At 31.2% G+C, this 12,354-nt stretch overlaps 1 protein-coding gene and 1 long non-coding RNA gene across 2 annotated transcripts; one reads left to right on the top strand and one right to left on the bottom strand.

The window, feature by feature from the left end:
• Positions 1–671: 671 nt before the first annotated feature.
• On the bottom strand, positions 672–2,300 carry LOC108684393. The gene is made up of 3 exons (XR_001931634.1): positions 2,043–2,300; positions 1,736–1,956; positions 672–1,219 (listed from the first exon to the last, which is right to left on the bottom strand). It is a non-coding gene; the product is annotated as an uncharacterized LOC108684393 (long non-coding RNA).
• An 8,015-nt stretch (positions 2,301–10,315) lies between these two features.
• Positions 10,316–12,023, top strand: LOC108684386 (histone chaperone asf1). Its single transcript, XM_018188669.1, has 3 exons — positions 10,316–10,681; positions 11,120–11,235; positions 11,361–12,023. The coding sequence occupies exons 1-3, from the start codon at positions 10,573–10,575 to the stop codon at positions 11,733–11,735; spliced, it is 600 nt and encodes a 199-aa protein (XP_018044158.1). The 5' UTR covers positions 10,316–10,572; the 3' UTR covers positions 11,736–12,023.
• The last annotated feature ends 331 nt before the right edge of the window (positions 12,024–12,354 follow it).

Below are 12,354 nucleotides of genomic sequence, written 5' to 3'. Positions count from 1 at the left end.
TTTATGTGAAAGCGTATCTCTGGAATACTGCATTCAATCTAATAATAATAAGCTGTTAGGAGTAATGCCGTCAGTAATGAGTAATTTTTTGTAAGTAGACTCGCCTATAAAATCATTTTATTTTTTCATCTCATGAGGAGACTGCGTAAATTTTAATGACTTAACAGAAATAAGCTTCAATAATGGGTGCTTTGAGCAAAGAAAATTAATCAGCGCTTAGTGTAGTTCTTTAATATTAGTTCTTGCTTTTAGTTTTTGCAAAATCTAAGTGTAGGAACCATCGTATTAAGGGATCACTAAGCGCTAACTAATTAGTTTTCTTTGCTGAACACAGCCATTATTTGCAGGTGAGAGGTTTAACATATTTAAAAACAAAATTATTAACAAAAGTTTGATGAAAATGAGAACATCGCAATAAGCATTTACTCAATATACTCAATATATTCTTATACATATTACATTGACTCTTTGGACAGACATTTTGGATTATTTTAAATATTCAATTATTAAATAATTATAATAAAGGTGAGAAGAATAAAATACATTATATAGCGATTCTAAATTTCAAGGTAGATAATTTTCTGTCTCGACAGTTTTGTGAAAATTCAACTAGAAATGTTTCTTTACAAATTATAATACATAAATTAATCTCAAGAATTATTTGCATTATTTTGTAAATGTATTTGTAAATGTGTTTGTTAGTCCTGTGTTCTTGTTAAGATCTTAATGTATTATATGTATTGAGAAGAATGTATATGTATTGAGAAAATATGAATGTATACGCTTATTGACTGCAATTTTGCTCTCATTGGCCTTTCTTTGTTAATAGTTTTATTTATAAACCAGTTCGGATAGTTACTAAAAATATCACTATTTATGCTGACTAATACATACCATAGTCCATCTTTTTGAAAACATAATCTGTATCGCAGATTGCCATGAGAACAATTGAAAAAAATTTCTTGCTATTGAAGAAGAGACGGCTTGAGTTTTTTGGAGTCTAGATTCTTACACCAATTAGGGAAATTCTACTTCTCATAAAATCAACTACATTACGTCAATCCTCTCTTGTCTCTTGGGTGGTAAATATATTGGCTGTAGAGCTTTTATAATCGCATATCTCAGGGTTAATCTTATTACTATTGAGTAACCAATAAAAAAAGTAACAATAAAAAAAGATCACTTCTTTGACTATACATTATCTTTGGGGACAAGATATCTGAAATACATTAAGAGAATAGTATTAGGACAAATTTTTTATATTGATCAAAAAACTACTGACTAACAAATTACTGCTAAACAAACTTTACATGATGAATAATAGCGATCATTACTATTGAATTAGTAAAATAGTGATAGTATGCATCAATATTTTTATAACCTTACAAATTTTTTATAACCTTACATATCAATATTATTGATAAAATTTGAGTTCAGTTTATATATATTACGGACCTTATATGGTCAAATTGTCAGTATCAACAAATACTGATAGTATTATTGACAATGATTTGAATTTCTTATTCAAGTTTCAAACATCTTTGATAGGAATATCGTTGTAGTAAAACATATTGATATTCAAGAATGAAGAAATTCAAATTGCTATTAATATTTTCAACTAATATTTTCAAATTGTGTTAACCACACAATTGTATTAATCACACATGATTAATAATATAATCAATATTTATTGATATTGAAACTATATAAAGTCTCTATAATATTGTATACTTACCCCAGAGTGGCAGTCAGTTTCAATTTTGATGGAAATGAATATCTCCTGCTATATTTTAGATAGATAAGATTTTGTCTTTTCCAAAAGCTAATCAAATCTATCAGATATCATTCTTGTATAAAAAAATAAAATTCTTCATGATTAGTATTCTTGAATTCTTGAAATAACTGAGAAGTCTACAAATTGAAAAAACAGTATTACTGATTGGCAGACGCCATCATCTAGAAAAAATAAATAAATTATAATGCAATTGCAATCAGAAGCACAAAATGTAGATCGTGAAAATTCCGCAGTTAGATATGCTAACCTCTTTTCTTGATTTGTCATGATTTCAATATACAATAACATAAAATTAAGTGTACCATCACTGAACTATATATACACTGAAATGGGCATCTTTACTATGAAGCATATAGCGTTTTCGGCCCAATTTGCACGAATCTGGATTAAAGTAATGATGTTCGTGCTCTCCTATTGATAGTAATGTCAATAGTGAAGTATTTTCTAACCTAAGTCGGACCAAAAATGCTAATAGAAAATCATGGCACTAATTGATCAGCGTCATTTTCATTTGGTCAATATAAGAGTGAATCAGAAGCTTTCAGGTGCTCATGCGCACTTACATTTAGTGTTTTTTTAGATCACCGACGAGATACTATTAAAGACCGTTAACCCTGGACAAATTTTCGGCGATATAAAAAAGGCCAGGAGGGAAGTAATTGAAGAACGCTGACATTATTGACAATATAAATTTGCTATTATTAACATAAATATTTGTCTTATGCATTATTAAATTCATGACTTAAAAATTCACTTTTTATTACATAAATGTTCCATAAATAAATGTACACACTTGTAAAGTTATAATATCCTTTATATTGCAGAAAAATTACAATGTTTTCTTTGCAGTTATCATCTCTGTCTTGATAATCAAACTTTGACGATAACACTGAAATTACAATTTTAAAGAAAAATCGAGTATTATTGAGTTCTAAATGCATAAATGTCTACTAAACTATAAAACGTTTATTAAATCATAAAATTAATACAATATTATCACTTTTTAACTCTTAATCACTTCAATATTCTCACACCCAACTCCCTAAGAATGTCGGTCTTTAATATCTCGTAAGTAGTGAGATGCATATGTCAGCAAGATCATCGTGTGTGAGATTATATTTGAAATTACTTTAAAAGATTATAAAATCGCGTGACTGTAAAATGTACAAAGCATCAACATGAAGTGCTACGGTGCCTAGTAAATAGAGAAGTAAAAAGGGCATTTCATTTCATAGGTAAGAATTTTTGTATTAAATGTATCAATTCCTGCACATGTATTAACAACATAGGATATGAAAAGTTTATTAATGTTATTTTATTGAATGTACTAATAAAATTGAAATAACATTATTTTTGTTTACATATCATGTTTTGGATATGAACATGGTTTTCATACACATCGATCACAGCACGCGCATGAATACTTCTGATTCGCTCAAATATTATCCCAATTAAAATGGTGGCTGATCAATGGTGGCCACGAATTTTTTTCGATACTTATTTCAGTGTATATAGTTCAGTATATATAGTTCAGTGTGTATCACGCTTGCATAAATATTATAATCAGTAATAACTCTTCTTCTTCCATTCTTTTATATTTTTTAAGAAATGCAAAATTTAATTATAAACAAGAATAAAGAAAAGATATAAGATCGCAATGAAATCACAGTAAAAAATATTAAATATGTAATATGTATATCTGAAATAATCAGAAATACACTTTAAAATGAATAATGAATTTATCTATTAAAAGAATAAAAGTATGCAATGAACATTTTAAAAGATTACTAATAAAAATAAGTAATATGAACATAGAATACGTAAACATAGGGCACAATCAAGTTAACAAAGCGGTTGCTCGCTGAGCAAATGAATATGATTGGTTGTTATTTATAGAGCCAATCAATTATATTCAATCGCTTAGGCTAGCAGCAGAGAGAAATTTGAGAGAGGCCATGTCGGCTTTTTTCCTGTTACCGTTGAAATCGTCCGTACACTACCGCCACTAGTCCATTTTCACTTTGAGAACTACGTGACTGCATATATTTTCTAACACTATCGATAAAGGCTGTGTTCCAAAATTCATTGACTATACGATTTTGGCTGTATTCCAAAATTGCTAGCGCTGAAAATCTATATTGGGAGTACAAATTAGTTCAGTCCGTTTCCGTTTAAAGATGGCTCCAGCTGTTGTGAATGGTTCACAGTGACAGCTGATTTTGGCGGTTTCAGAGAGGTTAAACATCTGCTAATAATATTCAGTTTATATCGCTTTGAGTTTCATACAAAAACTTTGATTTTTACTGTGTTTGAAATGTCAAATTTTGTGTTAACCAAGCAGCATTTGCAGAAGGTTTTGATTTTCTGCTTTAATTGGAAGAAAAGTGCGGCTGAAGCCTATCGAATGCTTGTCGAAGTTTATGGTGACACTGCTCCAACTGTTAAAAATATAGGGAATGGTTTCGACGTTTCAAGGATGGAGATTTCAGCATTGAAGACAAGCCTCGCTCTGGACAGCCAAAAAAATTCAAGACAAAGAATTAGAGGCATTACTCGAAGAAGATCAGAGTCAAACGCAAAAGGAGCTTGCAGAATCATTGGGGGTAACTCAACAAGCCGTTTCTATACGATTGAGAGCCATGGGAATGATTCAAAAACAACAAGGAAATTGGGTGCCTTATGAACCGAGAGACATTGAAAGGCGATTTTTCACTTGTGAACAACTAATTCAAAGACAACAGAGAAAAGGTTTTTTTGCATCGGATTGTGACTGGAGTTGAGAAGTGAATATTCTACGACAACCCCAAGAAGAAAAAATACTACGCTAAGCCCGGTCAATCGTTGCCATCGACCTCAACATCAACACTACGGCCGAACATTCATGGTTCGAAGATCATGCTCTGTATCTGGTGGGACTAAAAGGGTCTTGTTTACTATGAGCTGCTGAAACCTGGTGATTCCATTACGCGCAATCGGTATCGGCTACAATTGATTCGTTTAAGCCGTGCATTGCGAGAAAAACGATCGGAATACGAGACATGATAAAGTTATTCTTCTTCATAACAACGCCCGACAACCTTATGTCGCTAAAGTCGTAAAAAAATATTTGGAAACGCTCAAATGGGATGTTTTACCGCATCCGCTGTATTCTCCGGACATTGCTCTTTCTGATTACTGGTTATTCCGAAGGAAGCAAGTCATCGGTTCATTTCTTTCGCAGAAATCGAAAATTGGCTCCAAAGTTGAATCGCCTCCAAAGACGAATCATTTTTTCGAGATGGAATTCGAAAATTGCCTGAGAGGTGGAAAAAAGTAGTAGGCAGCGATGGATAATACTTTAATTTATCTGTTCATTTTGTTTTGAAATAAATAAATGCATTTTTGAACACACAAAAAACGGACCGAATTAATTTGTACTCCCAATAGTTTATGTTACGTATATTAGAGAGTAGATGTGGTTCGTTTCTGTACTAAATTTGCAGGAGAGAAGCATGTCGACTATCCATAAAATTACCATTCAAAAAGTTATGTGAAAAAGAGCCGCACGCATCACAACTACCTGTTTGTACGAATCTCGATAAGAAAATAACTGCGCGGTAACTATGCGTAATGTAAACATGACGCGTCGCTCCGTGCTATCCTCACCTTAAAGCTGTACGCCAATCGTCTATTGTCCAACCTGTTCAAATATTAATGCATATTACGAAGTAAAATAATATATTCTTTATATTTTTAATATTCTTCGATTAATGAAACAATTTCTTATATGCTCTAGTTTTAGTGGCACGAATCGTTTAATGTGATATTATAATTATATTATGATACATCGAGAAACATATTTGACGTTCATTTTATAATTTTAAACATTTCGTATCAATTATAATGTGCTGATAAAAGATAAGAAGTAAATACGTATAAATAACATGCACATACATTTAGAGATACGTAATTTAAATATTATTTATCTGTTACTTTTCCTGTATCATAAGAATGCGGAGTAACACGAAAATAATAAAATTATACAATTCAAAGTGATAAAAAAACTACAATTTGAAATATTTAACAATAAGGATCTCATTTGTATGTCGTACATGTGAGAACACATGAAATATTCGCACCTATGTATGTGCGTAATGAATCTAACATAACAATAAGAAATAAAGTAAAAAACGTGCAACAAAACTTATTAATCTTTAGTACACTTCTTAGTTTTAGGTAACCTTATATTAGGTGTAGTAAAAAGAAATCCATTATTTTTTCATTCAATTTCATGCAAAAATAATGGATTTCTTTTTACTATACCTAATATAATTCGATATCTAATTTTCATTACTTATGCGATACCTGGAACGATTAGTAAAACTCGTCCGTTTCCCTCTAAGATCGCTCAGCGAATGCCGAAGTAATGACGTAGTCAACCACCGCGCCGCGCTTACCGACTTGACGCTCCCCCACTTCTCACTGTTCGCCGTTCTGATACCCAATTATCACGTATAAAAAATATTCACGATTTATTATCAATTATTCGTATTTCATATGATTTTGACAAACGGATATCGCCGTACATTTCGCGTTTTGCTTTGTGGCATCTCTGGCACAATCCTATATTACTTATATGATTCTTTTAAACATAATTATTCGCATGGGATATTTTTGATTTTCTATTGATTTTTTCTATTGATTTTCCAATATTATGTCTCAATTTTCATTATTTTTTTTAATAATTTATACTTAAATAAAGGTTGATGAAATATTTTATATACATATATTCTTTATATAAAGATACATGCAAATTTTCTTAATATCGCGAAACAATTTGTGCTAAATACAGCTTTGGCTAAAAATATTAAATATCTTGTCAATCATTATTATATATTATTAATTTAAGAGACACTATTATTATTGTAAATTATTCTGTTTCAGAAATTCTTTAAACTTACGTATGACAAAAAAATTATTTAAAGTAAAAAATTTAAAATAATTTTCAGAAACTTATTTAAAATATAAAATCGCAAGAAAAACTAATACGGTAAAAACTAATACGACATATTTAAAATAAAAAATATAAAATAGGTTCCGGAAACTTATTTAAAATATTAAATAAGAAATAAGTCAGAAATGTAGTTAAAATAATAATACTAAATAATTCTTAGAAAGAAAAAAAGAGATCAGGAAAAGGAAAACGGAGGAAAAGACAATTAATAAGACAATAACGAGGTAAAGGACATGGAGTAATATATTTAAGAAGAATAAGTTTGCATTTAGAAGTGCGTGAGACACGATTAGAAATGCTGTGATATTATATCAGGAATATATATTGTATTGCGACATATCTATGTATAGTTGTAATTATAAATCGTACTATTGTATTATAGTGTATTGTATAGTATAGTATTGAGTTGTCCGGAAAATTCGTGCCGACTAACCTATATAATTTAATAAATGTATACTAAAATTTAAATCTTCTGCGTTTCAATTTTCCTTCAACATCGGCACGAACTTTCCGGACAATCCAATATATGCAATGATCAGGCTGCGATACATAGGTAATAAATATTATAAGATAGAAGACCATATATTGTGATATTCAAAGAAATGTGTGAAAATAAGAATATTAAGAAAATCTTTTATTTATTTTTAGAGTTAAGTACTAGCAGTGTGGAAGGATGAGTGTGAATAAGGAATTTATGTAAACAAATCTCCTACTTGGCTATGTAAATGCTGTAGTGTAATAAATTCTATTCTACTAAATAATTCTTTTAATTTTTTTTATTTAAAATATATATTTTAATTTTCATTGCTTTTACAAGTATATAAAAATTATTAAACGATTTTTACGTATATTTTAATAGCTTTAGAAAGTATTTAAAATCGTTACTTATAACAATTGTTATATAAATTGTTATAACTAAATATAGTTAACAAATGAAAAAAATGTACTTTTATACAAAAACTTTGAAACAAAAATATTTAAAGGAAAAATATGTTTCAATATCTTAAAGTTAATCTTCGGATATATATGCTAGAAGTGATAGTGAGGATGAATGTCACTTCTCTCAGTATTCTTCCTATATATACATATATAGGACTCTATAGGCCAGTATTCATAGGGTGCATCCAGATAGAATGAAATATAAAGAGAATAACGTCGCCATTTTGTGTTTTACATAATGCAATTCTTCGTAGGCCATAGCACATTTCCTTAACAGTAATCATAAGATGTATCTTAAAGCCTATTCTATAATAGTCGTAAGCATAGTTGTAAGTAGTTGTAAGATTGATCACTCATAATCAAATATTCTCCTCACATTCGATTTGATTGGTCAATTCCTACAATCGCTTACAACTAGAATAGGCTTACGGGAATATATATTATATTGGCCGTAACCGTATGCCATATGCCATAATCTGTAAGAATTGATTAATTATAGTCAAGTATTCCTCTCTTATTTGGCGGTAAGAAGGGAATACTCGAAGATGATTGGATTCAATTTTTTACAGATTACGGCATACGGTATACGATTACGGCTAATATAAACGCTCCCTAAGAATTTATTCAGCCAATTTATATTAAGAGTTCAAAAGAAATCTCGATTATAATTGATTGATTCTTACGGTACGTCTTATGTATGTTGCTATTACGGAAGGTATGTGCCATGGCCTTTTCTTCTTTTTTTTACGTTATCTTCTTTGTAATATTAGCAGAGAGAGAAAGTAGATATTCCGGCGTTACCCTACTGAGGTTTGATAAAGGCTGTGTTCCAAAATCACTGCTAGTGCTGAAAATGTAAACTGTAAATTTTCATCAGCACTGACAGTGAATTTTGGAACACAGTTAAAAAAGGTCGGAATGTCCACTCTCAGGTTTCTCTTTGCTAATGTGTAGTAAGGACACTTAATGACGGAGCCAATCAACGTTAGGGACATGCATTGGTGCTACTCTCTTTAGAGCGGAATCAAACTACGCATTGAATGCGAAGAATGAGATTGAAGATTAAAAGATTGAAGTTTGATCAATCAGAACAAAAGGAGCGAAAATTTCTTTGTCCTCATTGGTGAAATTTTAATCTTTAATTTTTAATCTCAATCTTCAATGCACAATCTGATTCCGGTTTTATATCCATTCTACATCCAGAAGCACAATCGCTCACTAATAAGTCTGTTCGCGTTGCATGAAATCCCCAAATATTTTTGCATTTAAAATAAGATAGATACATATTTTGCCTTAAAAAGAGAGAAAGCGAAGATGTCGAGTACCAAAAGTGCAAGCAATGCGAACAGACCTATTGCCTGCATATAGGGATGTGTTCGGATTCCCACTCGGGTGCTCTGCGGGCGTCATATCCTTGATTAATATTTGGTAAATAACATGAAGTAATGCATGGATGGCACTGGTTGGAAATCTGAACATAATCCTAATGGCTCCCGCATGCAGAAAGCGGCAATGCTTGCCGTGCGACGGAAGTTACTGCACTAAACAATAATTCTATGTTCCCAGTCAGAAATGATAATAGAATCGACATTGAATCGATGTCGATTTGACGTCGAAAGCATCAAATTGATGTTGATCGACATCGAATCGACATTGATTCGATGTAGATTTCATTATTTCTGACTGGGTTCTTAAATCGGCCTCATGTAAAACTTCTAGAAATGATGTAATACTATTTCCGCTGTGCAGCGAAAGTTGGATTGAGTTCATTTTTGTCGCGTGGTAGAAATTATATATCTATTGCTCTTTCGAGCAAGCGAGACGTTGATTGGCTATCGCGCCATAACAGGAATCATAAGGTCTTGCGCACAATAGAAGGAATAAGGAATTAGAAATAAAGAATAAACGATTTCAATCTATCAGAAACCGTGTATTTCGATGTATTCGATTTCTGATAGGTTAAAATCGCTATTCTTTATTCCTAATTCCTTAATCTTTCCATTATGCTCAGGCTCTAAACGCTCAGTGAGCTCTTGCATGTAATTGGCATATTCCAGTAGATCTAAAAATATAGAAACAGATCATACAAGAGCTCACTGTGTGCTCAGTGAACGATCGTGCTTCTGGACACACTTCAAGCAGATAGCCTGCTCGCAAATAAATATGATTGGTTGTTACTTATAAATCCAACCAATCACATTCAAGCGAGCAGGCTAGCCGCTTTGTTTAGCTTGAACACGCCCAATAACACTTTAGAAGCGCTTGATCTAATTCGAAACAAATTTGCGAAAATACGAATAGCCACATGTAGCTCGTTACAATCATTTTCACGAAATCATTTTCAAATCCTACAGATATACATCTCCAATTGTCTAAATTATTATTTATTTAAACGTGATACTTATGCATCTCCTTGGATTCCATTAACCCTCATATCACATGGGATAAACAACGCACAATAAATACATAGGACTCGATGCTATAGCGGAAAAATGTAGTAACACTTCGTATGCATGTTACTTTAAAATTCTGGCGCAAATTTCTTATCGTACTCATGTCCATCATGATGTATATTAGATTTCGACAATAAACAGTTATTTTTCAATGTTCGCGCAGTATCACCGGAAGTATACTTTGGTTCGTTTGCCGCCAAACTGTCTTGTGTGATGCGACTGCTGCGATGAAGTTGTTTACTTGTCGGCTTTCGGACGTATATACAACGGCTGTAGCGTAGATAATCATAAACGTGCGCGTTACACGTTTTATCACATTGTACCACGAATCGTCTCTGCGTTCTCATTAAGACTAATTTGTCATTTTAACTTCTCAATTTGTGAAGTATATCATGGCTAAAGTTCAACTGGCTAACGTCGCTGTTTTAGACAATCCTTCCCCGTTTCTGAATCCGTTCCAGTTTGAAGTCACTTTCGAGTGCATTGAAGAATTAAAGGAAGGTATGAATTTTGATTTTGCAAATATGATTCCACTCGGTAACGCTGTTATTTTATTCTATTCGTCTGGCATCTTTGAGTGCATGTTAATCTTTAGGTTAATTTTGCAATTGCCATGATGATACACCAATGATCGAATTATTCACGAATGTTTTGTAATAATTCTAAAACAAATTTTTTTACAATGGAAAAATCATTCTAATATGATAAAAGTTTATCAATCAAGCTTCTTTATAATTTAGTGTTTCAATTCTTTATATGCATATCTAACATTCTACATGATATCAATTTTTTACACACATGTGTGTAATATGTTGTGTGTGTGTATGTGTGTGTATGTGTGTGTATGTATGTGTGTGTATGTGTGTGTATGTGTGTGTGTATATATATATGTGTAGAAAAAAGAAAATATATCGATAAATAATACTGATATTCTTTAAGATTTGGAATGGAAAATGATATATGTAGGCAGTGCAGAATCTGAGGAGTTTGATCAAGTCCTAGATACTATTTATGTTGGTCCAATTCCTGAAGGAAGACATATGTTTGTATTTCAAGTAAGATATCATGAATTTGATATAAATATTTCATATTATAATTTATCTAATTTAGTAACATTAATTAATAATTTAGTAACATTAAATAATTATTTTCTGATTATTATCTTTTCTTCTTCTATTAGGCTGATCCACCTGATGTTAGTAGGATTCCAGTCAATGATGCTTTAGGCGTAACTGTTGTATTGCTGACTTGTTCATACAGAGGCCATGAATTTGTTCGCGTGGGTTACTTTATAAATAATGAATACACAGATCCAGAACTCCGTGAGAATCCACCTCCGCAACCACAATTTGATAAAGTTCAGAGAAACATACTAGGTGATAAACCGCGTGTAACTCGATTTAAAATAAATTGGGACGACTGTCCGACTGGAACAGCAAACAATCTTCCCGAAAGCATGGATGCACCAGCATTAGAAGATACATCGCAAGATGCACCCACGTCTACATTAGGTTTTACAGAGAACACGCAAAATGGTGGAATGGAAGTGATGTGAAAAATGATTTACTGCTGATAATTTGGTAAATTAGCATTATATAACAATTTAAATGATAAATGTAGTACCTGAAAGAAGATGAAGAGGAAAAGTACACACTTGATATATATATAAATACATATATTTAGATAACTCCAAAAAAGCTGCGCAAAATAACCTTTCATATAATTAATTGATGTTTTCGTTCGATAAGATCTAAAAAGTTTGTACATTTTGAAAAAGAACCATATGTTGATAATGTGATAAACTTACACTTTATGCCTGAATAAAAAAGAATAATTATTTGGATTAATTGTTTATGAAATAGTTATTTCAGTTTCAGTCAAATATTTTAATACAACTTACATTGCTCTAAAATGATGTTCTACAACCTTACAATTAATAATAATTGTGGCACCAATTGTGCACAAATAGAGATTAAATGTAACAAGTAATTATAAATCTTATTGTAATGCAATAGTAAATTTAAATGTACACTATGTAATTGTTTTAAAATTAACATTGTTTAAATAGCTATAATTTGAAGTTTCAAACTAAAAGGTATGTTTGATGTTTTAAGTATTATATATCATTATTGCTTATACAATAACATCATTAGATCGTAAGACAGTTTTCATTT

The sequence above is a fragment of the Atta colombica genome, unplaced genomic scaffold, assembly GCF_001594045.1.
Source record: "Atta colombica isolate Treedump-2 unplaced genomic scaffold, Acol1.0 scaffold134, whole genome shotgun sequence".
In the NCBI taxonomy this organism is placed as follows: Eukaryota; Metazoa; Arthropoda; class Insecta; order Hymenoptera; family Formicidae; genus Atta; species Atta colombica.
This window is presented reverse-complemented; position numbering and strand designations above follow the sequence as displayed.

Excerpts from the sequence above, each read along its gene's own strand:
- LOC108684386 (XM_018188669.1), top strand. The coding sequence starts at position 10,573 with ATGGCTAAAGTTCAACTGGCTAACGTCGCTGTTTTAGACAATCCTTCC. Across the intron at positions 10,682-11,119 it reads CATTGAAGAATTAAAGGAAG|ATTTGGAATGGAAAATGATA; the intron begins GTATGAATTTTG and ends ATATTCTTTAAG. Across the intron at positions 11,236-11,360 it reads GACATATGTTTGTATTTCAA|GCTGATCCACCTGATGTTAG; the intron begins GTAAGATATCAT and ends TTCTTCTATTAG.